General features: G+C 45.6%; 6 protein-coding genes across 6 annotated transcripts in view; 4 read left to right on the top strand and 2 right to left on the bottom strand.

Annotated features, from left to right (window-relative positions):
* Pmar_PMAR021137 (hypothetical protein) overlaps positions 1 to 1,626 on the top strand; it is a gene marked incomplete at both ends in the record, with an annotated part of 3,717 nt that extends 2,091 nt beyond the window's left edge. The window contains 4 exons of the mRNA XM_002784696.1: positions 1 to 352; positions 395 to 662; positions 717 to 1,328; positions 1,558 to 1,626. The exon at positions 1 to 352 is cut by the window's left edge and continues 4 nt beyond it. Of these exons, the coding sequence (XP_002784742.1) occupies positions 1 to 352; positions 395 to 662; positions 717 to 1,328; positions 1,558 to 1,626 (1,301 nt within the window). The remainder of the gene's footprint in view (positions 353 to 394; positions 663 to 716; positions 1,329 to 1,557) is intronic.
* A 2,209-nt stretch (positions 1,627 to 3,835) lies between these two features.
* On the bottom strand, positions 3,836 to 4,130 carry Pmar_PMAR021136 (hypothetical protein; the record flags this gene model as incomplete). The annotated part of the gene is made up of 2 exons (XM_002784695.1): positions 3,836 to 3,908; positions 4,036 to 4,130. 2 exons carry the CDS (start codon positions 4,128 to 4,130, stop codon positions 3,836 to 3,838), a joined length of 168 nt encoding a protein of 55 aa, XP_002784741.1.
* Positions 4,131 to 4,545: 415 nt separating this feature from the next.
* Pmar_PMAR021135 (hypothetical protein) lies at positions 4,546 to 6,238 on the bottom strand (the record flags this gene model as incomplete). The annotated part of the gene is made up of 2 exons (XM_002784694.1): positions 4,546 to 6,011; positions 6,070 to 6,238. 2 exons carry the CDS (start codon positions 6,236 to 6,238, stop codon positions 4,651 to 4,653), a joined length of 1,530 nt encoding a protein of 509 aa, XP_002784740.1. The 3' UTR covers positions 4,546 to 4,650.
* A 1,498-nt stretch (positions 6,239 to 7,736) lies between these two features.
* Pmar_PMAR021134 (hypothetical protein) lies at positions 7,737 to 9,296 on the top strand. Its single transcript, XM_002784693.1, has 9 exons — positions 7,737 to 7,822; positions 7,870 to 7,961; positions 8,019 to 8,130; positions 8,179 to 8,270; positions 8,318 to 8,391; positions 8,439 to 8,560; positions 8,630 to 8,892; positions 8,946 to 9,072; positions 9,198 to 9,296. Exons 1-9 carry the CDS (start codon positions 7,755 to 7,757, stop codon positions 9,271 to 9,273), a joined length of 1,026 nt encoding a protein of 341 aa, XP_002784739.1. The 5' UTR covers positions 7,737 to 7,754; the 3' UTR covers positions 9,274 to 9,296.
* A 182-nt stretch (positions 9,297 to 9,478) lies between these two features.
* Positions 9,479 to 9,932, top strand: Pmar_PMAR021133 (hypothetical protein; the record flags this gene model as incomplete). Its single annotated transcript, XM_002784692.1, has 3 exons — positions 9,479 to 9,583; positions 9,644 to 9,855; positions 9,890 to 9,932. 3 exons carry the CDS (start codon positions 9,479 to 9,481, stop codon positions 9,930 to 9,932), a joined length of 360 nt encoding a protein of 119 aa, XP_002784738.1.
* Positions 9,933 to 15,647: 5,715 nt separating this feature from the next.
* Positions 15,648 to 15,977, top strand: Pmar_PMAR021132 (hypothetical protein; the record flags this gene model as incomplete). The annotated part of the gene is made up of 1 exon (XM_002784691.1): positions 15,648 to 15,977. One exon carries the CDS (start codon positions 15,648 to 15,650, stop codon positions 15,975 to 15,977), a length of 330 nt encoding a protein of 109 aa, XP_002784737.1.
* Positions 15,978 to 16,601: the final 624 nt, after the last annotated feature.

The raw sequence follows: 16,601 nt of genomic DNA, 5'->3' as shown, positions 1-16,601 counted from the left end.
GGTTGGTTTATTATCATCTTGCATATGGTGCCGATGTAGGTACACTATGTGTAGCCATGCGTAGGATGAAGTGGAGTGAGTGGTGTGGTATAGCTCATGAGATATCTGCAGTACAAGATGATATATACAATAAGGACAGTCGTATGGCTGTTATCGAATCTACTTTGGTAGAGGTTAATCTCACATTACTAGGATGCACTGCAGTAGAGGATAAGTTACAAGAAGGAGTTCCACAGACCATCGAGGCTTTAAGGGCAGCTGGTATTACTGTAGCCATGATAACTGGTGATAAACGGGAGACTGCTATCAACATAGCATCTAGTTGTCGACTTATTACCAATACTGATAACGTGTAAGTACTCCTAGTAGCTGCTGTCTATGATACCATTATTAGGTATACTATGCTAGGCCAGCAGTCACTGTTCGGTGGTGGTAACTTCATATCATTGAAGACCCTTCGTGATATAATGGGTAATGATACTCTAGCTGGGGATGAGTGGTCGTCGCCTCCTCCTCCTCCCAATGGTGACTCACGACGTCGTCATAAAGCTACGAACAATCCGAGTGGGATATGGGCGCTTACTGAGGAGGGTAGGGATATAAAGGAACAGATAGATTTGGCTAAAGATGAGCAACATCATCGTGGTGAGGGGTCAGTGAAGGTAGGTATGGTAGCTCTAATAAGATCTCAAAGGTGTTCATCATCCCCTGCTCAGATCCTACGACAATTATCCCTGAGTACACGATCGTGTGATGATCTTATTTCGTCTCGTCTACCGCAGGGACTTGGTGGTAACGGCGGTGTTGGGGTGACAGGTGGAGGAGATAATGATACCTTCTCCTTGGTCATAGATGGTGCTAATTTAGCTAACCTACTAGATCAACCTAAGAGTCGCGAGAAACTCCTCAAGGTGCTTCAACATCCTCAATGTGAATCGGCTGTATTCTGCCGTGTTAACCCCAAACAGAAGGGCCAGATAGTATCCTTAGTGAAAGACAACATACGTGGTAGAGCCAGCATATTGGCGATTGGGGATGGTGCTAATGATATCAATATGATACAGCGAGCTCATGTTGGTGTGGGCATCTTTGGTCAAGAAGGTTATCAAGCTGCTGGTATGGCCGATTATGCTATAAGTTCCTTCAAGGATCTCTATCGGCTATTGTTCTATCATGGTAGATGGAACTACGAGCGGAATACACATTTCATCAACCTATTCGTATACAAGAACTATCTCTTTACTCTGTGCCAGTTTTGGTTTGGGATAGCATCGCAGTTTTCTGGCCAAACGGTATATTCATCGTTTTATGTTCTGGTATATAACTCGGTATTTTGTATCGTACCAATATTCATAGCTGCACTCTTCGATCATGATATCCATCCAGATCTAGATGCTCCAATAACGGGAAGTGATCGGGGTATTAGTAGTAGGATATTGTATCCGCCGGATATGACTCTTGACAAGTGGCGTTTGAAAGTGGTTCCAAGTCTCTATCGTAAGACAGCTGCCAACTATAACTTCAACCCTTATGTCCTATTAAAATGGATCATTACAGGCTCTGTGCAGTCTTTGGCGTGCTTTTATGGTGTCTGGGTCTATTGGGGCTACCTTGAAAGCTCAGTGAATGGTGATGGTCATGCCTCTTCATCATTCTGGTCTATGTCCATACTACTCTATACCGTCGTCATATTATTGGTATCATGTATTATTATGATATTCACAGTTGAATGGTCTGCATTATTCCTATTCTCAATGATCGTTCTCAACATTGCCATTTACGTAGCCTTTGTCTTCATATTCGATCTCATACCGAGGTCAGACGTTACACGATATGCTGTTGACACAGTGGGTAATCTTACTTTCTGGCTCATATTACTTATAATTATCTCTATCTGTATCTTACCTCTCATAGCTGTCATGAGATCCAGGATATTGCGAGGTAACATCGATCCAGTGGAGGCATTGCAGTACACTAGAGCTCGGAGTAAGAGGGTTTTGAGACGGCTACAACGACGACGTCCCACAGAGGCCTATACGGATTACTCTGCACAATGTGACAAGCCCCCAGCAGTGTGATATTCATGCGGAGATGCTCAATGCTGAACACGGGTTATTAATGTTACCATTGTTACTTTCACGTCAGCACGTGAATCTTCTCTTGCTTGTGCTACTGCTATCATCGCGCAGTACTAACACGTTGCCTATCATTCTATTTTTTGTTAATCCTACGTCAACCCGGTTTCGATTTGTGTTGCGGGCGGGGGGTTTGGTCGATCGAATTGGCCTAGTTATGAGTCTAGTACGGTGTACAGCGCACCTCCACCTCATGCTCATGAAACAAGTCTACTACGTTGATCCCCCTACATACGAGGCTTGGCTGAGCACTGGCGCATCCTTTTCGATACACTTTTGAAGAAAACTGGCAGCTATTGCGATGACATACCAATCATTGGCCTGACGATATCAATTATATCAAGGCTGTGTACTCTTGCACGAGATTATGCGACACAAGAGTCTTGTGTCGCATAATCTGGTGCAGATATGTCGCACACTTATGCTCATGAAATACTAACTAGTGGGCTAACATAAGAGATCTTGAATTGCGTCTAAACACAGTGATTATAATTGTCAAAGTTGTATCGAGAATATCTCGAGGATTATATACCAACAGGACTCCTTTTGCAGAGTATTCTACATGAAAACTATTCAATACGAGCAAGAGTGGAATTGAGAAAGCTCAAAAAAGAAGGATAGATTCCATTGTTAGGGGCAGCGTGTAGTAACCTCAATAGGAAACTCTTAAAGAGTCCTTTACTGCCACTCTCGGAATGGATCGATCGTATGACAGTTGATATTGCTGGTGTACCATCACTGATTGGTGATGTGACAACTCTCATCTTTACGATTCGTGAATTAGAACATCCATTCGATTGGTGAGGAGAGCAACAAGTGCCTGATGAAGTCCCTACTGCAAAGTGGGCCCAAGGCACCGTAGGACTCCCCTCCTCCCTATACCTCTCCACTCGCTAAGAGTTCGTCTCGAACGCTGTCCATTGGATGATCCCAGAGGGAATGTCATGCACAGGGTTCATTGTGACTCTCCGATCCCCGCTAGCGGCTCGGCCGTGAACAGGAAGGGACCCGCTCGTTCTGCCAGAAAGATTAGTTTCTCTCCGCACACTGCCAACCCGAGAACGCTCGTGTGCACTATGAAATGCCCTGCGTCAGTAACTATACTTCCAAATTCAGTTGGCTCCGTATACGCACGGTCGGTGGTAGGGTAGAGTACTGTTGTGGGGAGTGCTTGGATCACGAAGCCTCCGGCAAATGGGCAGCTTGGAGGACTTGTGGTGTATCGAGACTCGAAAAAACTGATCTATACACATAGACTACAAGCAGATCATTGAGAAAAATGAGACTACTGAAGCTAGTCGCATCATGCGACTCGCATGGCCGAAGAACTCCTCCTTGTTAATCCATTGGCTGAATTTGCACTCAGTGAGTGTAAAGTGAGTGCCACTCACTCTGGCTATCGAAGAGATCGCGATCCTCAAGTCCGAAGCTTTCTCACAATGGGCCGAGAAACACGGGCTCAAGGTCACCAAGCATTGGCGCTCCGTTAATTACGGTCGACAGTTCTTCCAAGCGGCACATTCCATACAGTTGGCGGATATAAAGTCCTGGCTTAGTGGCTCTAAACTTGGCATAATCGTGGACGAACCAACCGATTTCTCGGTCACCAGACAAATCATTGTCTACATCAAATCGAGGGGCCAGACACGATATGTCAATCTCCATTTGATATACAGATGGATCAGGCGAAGCCATAAGGACTACTGCTTAGCCCAAGAGGCACAGGTAGGGCCTGTGCCTCCTAGCCGCTGCACATAACTCATACAGGAGCGTCTGAGCTATCAATATTCGCCCATTGTCGAAACGTAGCGGTGATCTGTACACCTAGCATTCGCAACAGATGAGTAACCCCCTCTGCTACTTAACAGTCGACCGGAGAGCCACTCTGAAATTCTAATACCGCTTTGTCTGCATCCTCTGCTTGAGTACTTTCATGGCCAGGCGTACACGAGCACCAGACATCTCAGCTAGGGCCCCAGCGACAGCAGTTGTCATTGGTGGATGTTTAGTTGTGAATACCAAATCAGGAAACGAGTTTCGATAGATTTGATATGATGCCATATATAAAGATTGGTAAGGGACATAGAGCAGTGCTCTAAAAGCATCATTTCAGGCGGCAGGCCACGATAGGGTAGCATCACAGGGCCACGCCGAGGAACCCCAACCTGTACTCGACACTTGAGGGTGCCTGCAGGATACATCAGACACTTCGTGATCATTGATGCACCAGCTGCAGCTATCGAAGTAGTCGAGTACAGTATATCCGTAAACACGTGGTACAAGAGATCTGGTAAGTTACCAAGTCGAGTAGATCGGTAAGTTACCGATGATAAGCACTATACCCATGACCATTACTATTAACACGAGACCATCGGTGAATCAAGCAAACGATTACGGTTAATATGAGGATAGCACGGTATTTTGGTATATAAAAGGAAACCAATATTGAGCCTACTCAACCGTCAGGCACAAATAATAACCACACTCATATGTCGCATCCCTCCACTGCCACTACTTACTCCTCTTCTGGTAGCGCCCCCAATATGATTGCAGCTGGGCGTATGCAGTCCGTAACAGTCGCAGGAACCTGGTCAGTATGTAAAGGAACTTGAACCCGTCCCTGTTCAAACTCAGAGGGTGTCTCCTCAAACCAATATCCAGCCAGAACTCTCAGAACAGCCCTTGTATGGTCAGATATTATTATGATGTGCCCGTGCTCATATTCTCTCAGTACAAATAAAGATAGAGCCGCAAGGACATACCGCTGAGAAGTCTCTGGCGTGGTACAAGGCTTCAAGACGTTGATCAACTTCTCGAAATGGCTCATATTCAAACTTCTCCAGGTCTTAAGAATAGCAGCTGCATCTTCCACAGAGAGCCTAGGCCCAGCACGTTCAATGAGCTCTAATACGTCCGCACTTTGTGTCGGCTCTACGATGAGCATGGCGTCGTCCGCGGGAGGGCTGAATTGCACTTGAGGAAGTAACATGGTAATCATCTCTTGCATAGACTTCTTCCGTTCGAAGGATGTCGACGATAGAGAAGAAGACCTGGACCGTCTCAGAGATGCCACACGCTCGTAGAAGTCCTCTAATAACTGCCATTGGCTTGATGTTGGGCCTGACCATATACCCTCTAGTTTGGTCATCATCCTTGCTACTGCCTCCTGTACAGTAGGACCTCTAGCTTGCATATCGGCAGCCAACGCTGCCATAAACCTGGTGGAATCATCATCACCACCACAGATCATACCAACATTTCCGGTGTGGAGGTTGATAAACTCAGCAGCCATATCCAAATCAAAGGATGGCATATGGAGATCATACATCACATTAGCATCTTGTATCCCATTCGGTGTTAAATCAAGCATCCAAGATATCCCCATTGCCTTTAGCAGTGCCTTATTAGACCCATGCAGGATACTGCCAGAAAGTATACCATCACCACACCATATCGGATATAGGCCATAAGAGTACGGCTTGGAGGATTCTTCCTCTGAGCCGATGCTCAGAAGAGAGGAGAAGTTCCGGTATGCTGAGTACCCTCCCCTGTGTAGGTATATCTTACTCACAGCTCGAAGCTGCTGTGATGCAAACTCTACTGCTGCCGGCATATTACTACTCCTGAGGTTGTTGTGCTCAGTAAGGACGACGATGATCAGCTTCTCATGAGGCATCCTCGGGTCTGTAAGTTGACCATAGTTGGATGTTATGAATGCCTCAGCTTCCTCTGTCGTGGTAACGTTAGTAAAGCCAGCAATATGGGACTTGCTGAACTCTTGTGGATCTCTAGTATCCCACAATACTATAGGAGGCTTCGACTCAGTCGCTGAATCACTACTTGTATAATCGAATTCTTTCATGCCTCTGGCAATATCTGTATAAGAGGGCAGACTAAATAGTAACTCATGAAGAGGTAAGCATATTCATATTACCATCATTCCTGTTATCATCCTTCTTGTCACATTGATAACCTCTTGAACACATAATGAGGTTCCATACCAGCTGTGGGGATATCCTCTTCGGTATTATCATCTTACCTTCTTTTTCTCTCTGTCTATCAGCCCTGGCCTGTTTGAGCAGTCCTTGGAAGTCGATTGTCATTAATCGGGTGAATAGTATATGATGCTAAATATGGAGGACTATGTAGAGAATGACCAGCCGGGGAACGGAATTAGAGAATTGCAAGCCGTGCCGTAGAACTCGCCATGAATATTTAGGCGCGAGTTCGATTCCCAGCACGGGGTATTCTACGAATGTCGTCCTCTCGAGCGAACTCCACCCAGCCACACGAGCCGACGTGCGTCGTCTGCGTGTCAGTGACACACGCGGGGTGTTCAGAGAATTCCGCCGGAATCCATTCCAGAAAGTATCCTTAGAATCGATTCTTAGAATCGATTCCTGGATCGTGTTCAGAGGATTCCATTCCCAAATATTCCGGAATGTATTCTGGAATCGATTCCGAAACGCGTTCAACGAATCGCGCTCTCAGAATGAGTTCTCAGAATCTATTCTGGAATGGAAACCTTAATTTTTCGTAACTTGCAACTCTTCGCTCCGCCCACAAAGGCACTCTGAACTTCCTTCGCCCGCAAACGAAGGCGAAACTTAGCTATCTGGTTGGACTTCGGCAGGCAAGCTGAGCAAGGTAGATGAAGTGGTCGAGATTAAGTTGATTAACATACATTTCACATTGCGTATTCGTTTTACTAATGTCATCGAGGCTTGAGTAAAAGTCTGCTCGAGGAAAATCACGGGACTTTGTACAAAACGAGTTCCACGACTTGTGCGAATCTGTTGATTTGTTGTCGAACGTGGTAGCCTCCCGCGCGCCACAAAATTCTCGGAAAGGAATTTTTGCACTGAGATTTCGCTTTCTGGAACGTGTTTCAGAATGCATTCTAAAGTTTTCTGAACACGTTCGGAATCTATTCTGGAACGCTTTCCAGAATGTGTTTGGGGGGCTGTTCTCTGAACGCGATTTTGGTGTTTTGCATTCTGGAATGTGTTCTGAGTTTCGGAATGGGTTCTCTGAACACCCCGACGCACCCCATTGCATGTAGTCTACATGCAATTCGAAAGAATAGGGAGATTTACGACTCACATGATGATGGCGAGGAATGTAGCAGGTGAAATGGTAGAGTGATAGCTACCATGGCTTGGTCTTGGGCCTATGCAACAATATCACATGCGTGCTCCTTGCCTTTACATATTTGCCTTCTTTACAGGAATCATTCCATACTCGACTAACTAACTCTCGATTCAGTTCAGGTCTCACCCCTATGCCATATAGGAAAAGTGAATCCACCTCTATCCCACCTGGCGTACCTTCACTATCAAAATGCTAGTGTTACTCTCAACCACTCATCGCATAGCGGTCTGACGTTTGTGTACCATTTCATTCAACCGATATACTACCACTACAGGGCTCATCACCTTCACTGAGCTACGGCTCTTCCGTATCTCGTCTTTCTCCTCAATATGTGGTTTTCTTTCACCACTGTCTATTATTTTAACATGTCATGATGATAAACCTCATTCTAGTTGTCGCCTATTCTCCTGTTCTGTTGTATTAATATTCGGAGGTGTAGTCCCAAGTAGTAGTTCTATTGCTTCTCTCATGATCGACCTAGATCGTATAACATGGTTTCAGCAGTGGGAGTTCTGGCTTTTTTATAGGTTATTGAGGTAGTCCACCACCCTCCTATTGACATATCCTCCTTCCTACATCTCAGACCCTCCGAATTCTTCAAGTCCTGGCGTTGGTATCAACTTATAGTTCCAGACCAGCTATGGATGGTCATAGGGCTATACAGGCTCGTGAAGGGTGATGATACTAGGGGACCCAATGCACATACGCCATGTTATACTGCTGTTGGTTCAGGATTCATTCATCCTCCGACTAGCAGTGCTGCTGCTTCTTGTGGTAGTGGCTCCTCAGTTGCCTCGTCTGCATCACCCATGACCAGAATGCAATGGGTATGGGAGCTATGCCGGTAGTGCAGTGTGAGCTGTACTACTCATCAATAGTAGTCCCATCTCAGAATAGACCCTGTAGTATTCGTCGCATGGGGCCTAACCTTCATCGCAGAGCCGAGTACGGCGTTTTTATTTGAACAGGAAGATAATGATGAGGGTAGTGTTGTTATTATAATCGCGAGTTCCCTTATTGCTGCCTCACAGACGCGCAGCATCAGCATGATGAAGATGAAATGCAGATTGATGTCTCAGCGGGTGATGCCAGAATAGCGGCCCAGGTACTTTTAGTGAGGGTGTAGAACCGGTTGGTAATGGTCAATCTCAGGAGGAGGATGATGACGATGACACTCATGGGAATGGTGATGATCCCAGAGATAGTGCTCCATCTGTTGTATCGTTGCCACGCAGCGCTGTGGCTCCATGTCGGAAGTGTCATAAGAAAAGAGAGTAATCATATTTCTGCTCCTATTGGCTGTGTATGATAGTGAGAGTAATATCTCCTCCTGTCTTTCTCAGAGACCCAGGCTACGTCCTTCTTACATGTGGGCATTTCCCTTATTGTCAATCTTGTATCTCGTCATCAGTCAACCGCACTGGTGGTTTTGTATGTACCCAGTGTGAGCAGTATTGCCTCGCTCAAACCAACACCAACCCCGGCTCCTCCACAACATCGACGTTATTGTTAAACAGCCTATCTTGGATATCAAAATTGTATTCTACTGAAAGAATCAAGACTGTCGTACCCTCGACACCAGCGAAGGAAATCATCAGATTAGCAAGTAGTTATGCTACTACTACAGCACACCTTCTCAGGAGTTACTCATGCCTACAGGCCCAGAGTTATGTGAGAACAGCAGCAAGATGTGCCCAGTGTGTGAAGAGCGGCCCGGTAATCTCATACTCATGCCATGTGGACATCTAGGCTTCTGTGGTGTATGCGTTGCCGGATTCAAACTCAGGTGGTAGTAGTAGTAGTAGTAGTAGTAGTAGTAGTAGTAGTAGTAGTAGTAGTAGTAGTAGTAGTGGTGGTGGTGGTAGATTTCATCGTCATGATGATCAGTCACCGCCTGATTACCATGCTCAGGTGTCCATACTGTCGGCGGGGAATATCACGAATCCTTCGGGGTTATGATGTCCGTGTGGACAGGACCACGCATTAATCATCAATGGTCTTATAATTTTCGACTAGTTGCAGTTCACTTAACCATTTTCGGCTGCATCGCACCATTAAACCCACTCACGACTAGACTGGTCACGGCTCTTTAGTTCATTATCAATATTACTGACCCTGTTGTCGAACTTGCCACTCCCTCAGCAAGTTACAATTTTGTTACCACATAATAATGAAGCACATACTACCCCAGTATGCTTCCCAACCGTATGCACACCAATTACGGTCAGCGGAGCGGCGTGGATCATGATCGTCGTTATACTGGAGGAAAAGCGAACCACATCTTACGAAGGAATAGGGTAATTCTTACAGTACTGAACAAGATACTTCACGATCCTGAGTAGTTCCTTTCCTGTCAGGTCAAGAGGATGAAGGCTCTCTCTCATCCTGATCAGCTGATGCTGGTGGCGGTGAAGGTCCTCACAATGCACTCTGGTCTTTGGCCAGCCCGATTCAACGTTAAGGATACGGCAGAAATTATGGCAACAACAAAAACAGAGGAGATTGACCAGAGTGGTGGAGAGGTGCTCATCTGTGATGCCTGCCCTCGATGCGACGATGTATCCTTCAAGTGATGATATACTGCCCACTACGGTTGTCGTCAGGTGTGATATTGAGAGGAGACCTTGTGTACAATCTGTAGACTGAAGGATGATTCTATCTATCAGAAAGGTGATGCCATTCGGCGAGAATAACCTCATATCCGATCATGGTCAGGTCTACAGAAGGGGTATTCAATGAAGGGCTTTGTCTCTAGGGGAATACCTCCACAATAGTTCGCTACATATAAAGTACAGCGACATAATAAGACGGATGGCTGTTAGATATGTGCCCATGGGAGGGTGTAAGGCATCTACTACCCTTCTCATGGTGACTCCCTCCATCAGATACGATGGTACTGAGTTTATGTTCCAGCATGCTGCGGGTATTCGGCCACTGATGCAGCATGCTGGCGGTGCTGAAGACGCCAGGGTAGATTCCATTCATCAAAGGGTCGTCCTGATGGTGATAAGTCCTTCTGCTGTCTCTTTCCAATACCTTCTTAGGATGGCGGAGACTGTGTATCGGTCGAGTCTTCCCTTGCCCTCTATGATGTGGGCCCTCACGGAGTTACTAGAAGATCATCTTTTGAGAGTATCGATTGTGGCATTACGTGGGACAGTCAGTGCCTGTATATTGATGTATCATAATCGTCTCCATCCGATACCTCTTCCACTAGCCCCCTATCCATCAGGTGTTCCTGCAGGTGTTGGTATCTGATACCATCGTCTTTTAACATTGTGTATTCACCCTACGCAGTAACACTCATATATATATATATTCCAACAGTATCACTACCTAGAGTCGGCTTGTGCAGTTCCTGAGATGGCTACCGTGATGTGTCCTCCCCCCTGCAGTGACATGGATCTTCCTTCTCATTGTCATTGGTAGAATATAACTCGGGAGTTTCCACATGTATCCTTCTTCGGTGTTCTCGTCTTAGAGTTTGGTCAATATGGGGGAACACTTCCACTTTGGAAGCTTTATCTTTCCGAGAAGACGATTCCACTTGCGTCCAAACTTATCAGGATCGGATAGTTCAAGGGTTCTCATAGTAAACTACCTGCATGACACTCGTTCCAGTCTTACCTGGCTCTACTCTGTCTGCTGGAGAAGAAGAGTCCGTAGCGGCGGATGATGGCGGTTTCCAGTCCTCATCCTCCATCGACAGCCCCCAGCCTCCTCCAATCAGAGTAGCATCTAATGTGATGTTGCAGTTCACGTTGGCACCTTCTCGATAGGTAGAGGCTATTAATAGCGAGTACAAAAGCGCTGGTGATCTCCGACAGGAAGTGGTAGTGCTGCTATATCGCAATCACTTCTCCTGCTCTTGCCATAGTCGTTACAATTGTTGGTTTCTCTTTAATACAGGAAGAACTCAACAACGTCCGTGTTACTAGAGGGTTGATGAAGTTTGATAATGATGGGATAGAATTGGAGTATTGGTACTACCTATTCAACAGCTCATGAGTCTTCTTTGGAAGATACGCTGTAGGGATCGTTGCAGCAACATTGAAGACCAGGATCATTCCGCTTGCTGTTGCACTTTTCTTGTATTCGCACTATCTCCTCTTCATAGTTCACCGCCACCATCATCAGATATTCACTCTACTCACTCGAGTTTTCTAAGTGGTATGATTCTACACCATCCGTTGAACACTGGCACACAACAGACGAAATTCTCTTCAACTTATCCTGGATATACCACGTATTATCACCACCACCTCACTGCTACTATTACTACTACACCCGTGTATTTTAGATATTATCTAGTATCGCTATGTTCATTATCGGTATCGTCCCTGCCAGGAGTGTTTATGGTCCCCGTTTTGAAGTAACCCTTGTCTACCATCTTATTTTCTCCCTTTGTATGATCCTTCAGATCATAACTCAAGTATGGTTGAATGTTGGTGTATGGGCGATCGTATTGTTTGGTAACCGATGGAGAAGTGCAAAGATGTTTGGTGACGATCATGCGTCAGTAATCCATAACATTCTCTTCCTCACCATCACCGTAACTGGTCTTCTCAGTCTTCTAATGCGGCAGAGCTCGAGCAAGATGCCTTTTCATATCCTAGTGATGCTGATTTACTTCTCCTACTACATGGAATCCTTACGTACAGCTCTCACTCTACCTCATCATTATCACAATAGCCTCTCACTGTTAACTGTAGATACCTCTGTATTCTGACTCCAACTCGTGCAAGGTTATTGTTACCACTAGCTGTTACTATCTGCCTATCGTCAGTCATCATGATAATGTTATGGCATCTTTCAGTGAGATGAGCAAGTTCAGATATGGTGGTACTAGCCTGATACTCGGGGGACCGAACGGAGAAAACCAACTTCCTCACTTCATTATGCTGCTCATCCTGGTCTGCATGGTTATGTCTGGTAGTGCATATAACTTAGTAGAGGGGGACCGTCACTCAGGGATGGTAACCGCTGTTCTATTTCGTCAGGGAAAATGAACTTGGAAAAAGTTACCCGTCAGCATTTCATTGCCTCCAACATCGAGGCTCGTAATTCTAAGGTAACGTCACTTTTATCAGTGGTACCGCGGACTTGATACTCCAGCTGCTCGAGTACACAGTTAGAGATATGAATACTGGTAGAATTGGACTTACAACCACTTATGAGAAGGCATTCACCGATATTGAAGCAGCACTAAAGCTTCTTGAAGACTACGGAAGTAGCCGTGTGCTTAACGTAGTAGAACGTGTCAATATCAGGTCGAGGCTCACAAGTGAATGAACTATCTGCTTCGATGACCCAGGAATTATCGGATGTTGATAATATTGTATCAAATATCTCAGTTCGGAGTACCGAATACACCGAGCAGATATTATGGGTGCGTGTAATTACTACCTTGAATGTGCTGGAGGTGAGTCTATCAGGCTACCTCACGCATTAGGGATTCAGTCAAAATACTTTCGAGAAGGACGAACTTCGATAGAGTGGTGAGTAGTGATGAGCCGTTAAATTGAATGATGGAACTCATCGTCATTGCACGTTCCTTTGGGAGGTATTTGAAGATGACGAGAGCAGTACTGAAGAACGTCAAGAAGCTCGACGCGACTTCATAGAATATATTAATCACGTAGGATTATGCGCATTCACCCTCCTTCTCAGTGGGACTTTACCGAAGATACTTAACCAGGACTCAACCCCTAATGAGCTCGAGCAAGAGTGGACGTTGATGACGGGCGCCAAAGGTAGGCTGTCCAATCATGGTGAATCCTTCATGCGTATGCTTCTGTTCATCCTATGATAAACTGAGTATATTGCCATTTCAGTTTCTGGTGATCGATTTTTCCCGCTTCCGTTTCACATTCTCCTATTTCAATTTCAATCTTCTCCAAGTCGACTTCGGAGCCAGATAAATCAACCTGTTTGTTATGAATAACTGGTGGCGCTCCCATTGAATACGAGGCCAGTTGTGCCACATGTGACTCACACGTGTCACATTATGTGACAGTAATGAGAAATATTGTGAACAGTTTCCACTCGCCCACGCACCTGTTTGAATATCCTCCATTTGCGAGTCCTCCACCTTGGTCACACAGCAGGACGTAGACTACATCATGTTGTCCGAGCTACAGGTCGCTCTTGGAGGCTCTTCGGCCAAGTCTGATGAAATTGAAATGGAAAAGTGTGAAACGGAAGCGGAAAGTATCGATCACCAGAAATTGAATTGGCAATATATGAAACGGGTATGGAAGAGTATCGATCACCAGAAATTGAAACGGCAACATATGAACAAGTGACCATTCTTGGAATAGACCGGGAAATGGTGTAGTAGGGAAATGAGCTCAGCGGTTGGCTTCAGACGAGGACAGGCAAGGTGCCATGTCAAGATTCTCCTCCAGAATTGGTGTCCGCATTCGCGAAATTGAAATCCCTATCTGAAGCGTTTCGCTGAACTGAGGGCCTTAACCTCTAACATGATGTCCTTTATTCAAACCCATCACTTTCCTTGCTGGCCTTTTTGGAATCCTCAGCATTAGTGGCGTCACTTGGTCAATAGTTTTTTGAATGGTGTGGTCATGGTGAGGATGTATTATAGTAGTTGATTTTCCCTCAGTCACACTAAACCCTACACCCCCCACCTATGTGGGACACATACCTCCAGAGGCTTGTGAGATGCTCCAGGTGGGTCGTGCTATTAGTGAGTGCAACAACCAAACCCTGCTTGCTCTTTGACAGAAAGCTGGTTCGTAGTTCCGTTCTTTCGCATTTCATACTCAGTTGGAAAGAAAAATAGGAATCCACTCGCTTGTGTGTACGTTTAGCGCGCCGGGAAGGCGCGCATTGCGCACGGCGCACGTCGAAGAACGCTGTCATTTTCCGCTGTCATGGACCAAGGCTCGTGACATCCCGCCGCTATACTCTGTGTACCTTACACAGTTTAAGCATAGAGCAGTCCTATTAGGCCGCAGGGGGTTGCGGATTATTGGGGACAGTTTTCCTCACGTTTTCTACCTTACGCCTATTTCCGAGAATAATGAGAGAACAGGCACAGGATATATTCCTTTTGTCTATAGTCACCAGAGAGTCATTGTGATTAGGCTGTTGGAAGTGATTTCAACTTGAACCTTATCGAGCTGCAAGAGATCCATCTACCCAACATGCCTATTCTACCATTGATAGGCAGCCAGGTTATACAACAGTATCAATCAGACATCGTTGATAACGAACTCTTGTTAGTTGGTACCTGTACTAATTTTTGACGCCCTCAAAATAGAGCGGGATATACTCAGGCGTTTTGTGACTCGAATAGCGGACACCTACACTGAGGTCGAGTACCATAATCAATTGCATGCAGCCCAGGTAGCGGGGGCAGCGCGTCATCCTTATCAGCAGCTACTCTTAAACCCAGGTCACATCACATGGAGAATACCTCCTCCACGCAACAGGGATGCCAGTGAGTGCCTTGGATCATACAGCCTTCTTGGTGGCTTGTATATGCCATGATGTTGGTCACAGCGGCAAGAATAACGGGTTCTATGTGGAAACAAACGACCGCCTAGCTCTGAGGTACAATCTTATGATTACGTCTCACTTCGGACAAGTTTGTACCGTTCCCCGTAGATATAATGATAGATCAGTTCTAGAGCAGTTTCATGTGGCAACCACGTTCGAACTTATGGTGGACTTCCCAGAGTGTAACATACTAGAAAACTTTACCCGAGAAGAGCGGAAGCGCTTCAGGTTGGTCCTGTTAGTCTGACTAGCAGGTTCCCCCTCTCCGCCCGACTGGGCAGTCTTCAGGTCTTTGGTTATCGAGCTCATCCTTGCAACCGATATGGCTAAACATTTTGCTTTACTAACGGACTTTCGGCTGGTTCTGCGAGATTCAGAGTTTAGGTATTAGACCTGTACTGCTGATCCTGCAGATGTTCCTTCCATTGTGACATAGAACTACCACTCATCCTTCTACTCAGGGTTGCGGTTGAAGATCCTATGAATATTGCTGAACGCCTACTCATCCTTAAAGCCTGCATCAAAGTGAACTACTTCGTATAGCACTGGGTGAGTACTTCGTGGTTGTAGGCAGCTGATATTGGCCATACCTGTCTACCATGGGAACAGCATTATGAACTGTCCCTTCGACTGACGGAGGAGTTCTTCAAACAGGGAGATCAGGAGAAGGAACTCAACGGTATCGCCCACACACTTAGCCTGTGTATCAGCAATATTCCTTATCTTATAGTTCCAATATCACCACTCTGTGACAGAGATGCGGTCAATTTACCACGCTCACAGTTGGGCTTCTTCAGCTACCTTGTTATGGTATGTCTAAAACACTATTGACTACTTATCATGCCTATTCTTTACTATCAGCCTTGCATCGAGATCGTCGGTAAGCTCGGCATCGATCATCGGGCTGATATTATGGAGAAGCAGCTCAAGGCTAATATTGATGTCAGCTGTTGCCCTTTGCTATTGCGCATTGCCAATGTTAGGGCTGGAAGGCTGAGGAGAATCAAGGAAAGACTGAAATACCTGCAGGATGGAGTTATAGACCCGTTCGGCAGCAAAGAAGTCCAACTAGGAGGCATTCAAGGTCGAGATCAAGGCCTCGGGATGAATCGGTTGTATCGTCTAACGATAGGAGTAGTAGATACCGTATGCATGAGTGGCATAAAATGATGTGCTCCTAGGGGCTGTAACTTCTTCTCTTCATCCTCGCTCCAACTCGTAGATCTCACACTTTGACATATGTGCATGGCGTACGAGCTCCTACTCAAATGGCATGTTCCACTGACTCTTCTCGTTTCTCCGACCATGTCATGCGAAGATGAGTCTTTTTGATAATGATTTTGATAACCCGTGTATCGAATGTCCATATTGTCGTGTTCCCTGAACAGGGGAGTTCATCAGTTCAACTATCGTATGGCCATCAATGTGGCTTGTCTCCATATATTGTCATATCTATGTTATATCATGTCTATAGGATATATCATAGGATGTCATGTCTATATTATAGACAGGACGTTCGGAGATAAATACGACAAATCGCAGGTGTTAGGGGAAGTGATGACGTGACGTGCAGACGTGCGGTATGGAGAGGTTTCTATGATGTTAAATTTATTGAAACCATCGGAGAGGCAACACTCGTTGGTGAGACTGTGATCTTTCATCCCTGGAGGCCCTCTGAAGGAGTAGGTTTGCCAATACAGACAACACGAGTAGTGAATAAACTACAATGAAGATTTGAAAAATAAATACATTTGATCGAACTCTCATCTACCCAACTATGTTAATCAACTCTAT

Source organism: Perkinsus marinus, assembly GCF_000006405.1.
Source record: "Perkinsus marinus ATCC 50983 genomic scaffold scf_1104296934700, whole genome shotgun sequence".
NCBI lineage: Eukaryota > Perkinsozoa > Perkinsida > Perkinsidae > Perkinsus > Perkinsus marinus.
Note: the sequence above shows the minus strand (reverse complement) of the source record. Positions and strands in the feature narration are given on the sequence as shown.

Bases quoted from the DNA above. Each gene is read 5' to 3' on its own strand.
- Pmar_PMAR021134 (XM_002784693.1), top strand. From the start codon at position 7,755: ATGATCGACCTAGATCGTATAACATGGTTTCAGCAGTGGGAGTTCTGG. The intron at 8,392-8,438 runs GTACTTTTAGTG...GGTCAATCTCAG, and splicing joins ATGCCAGAATAGCGGCCCAG to GAGGAGGATGATGACGATGA. The intron at 8,561-8,629 runs GTAATCATATTT...TGTCTTTCTCAG, and splicing joins AAGTGTCATAAGAAAAGAGA to AGACCCAGGCTACGTCCTTC.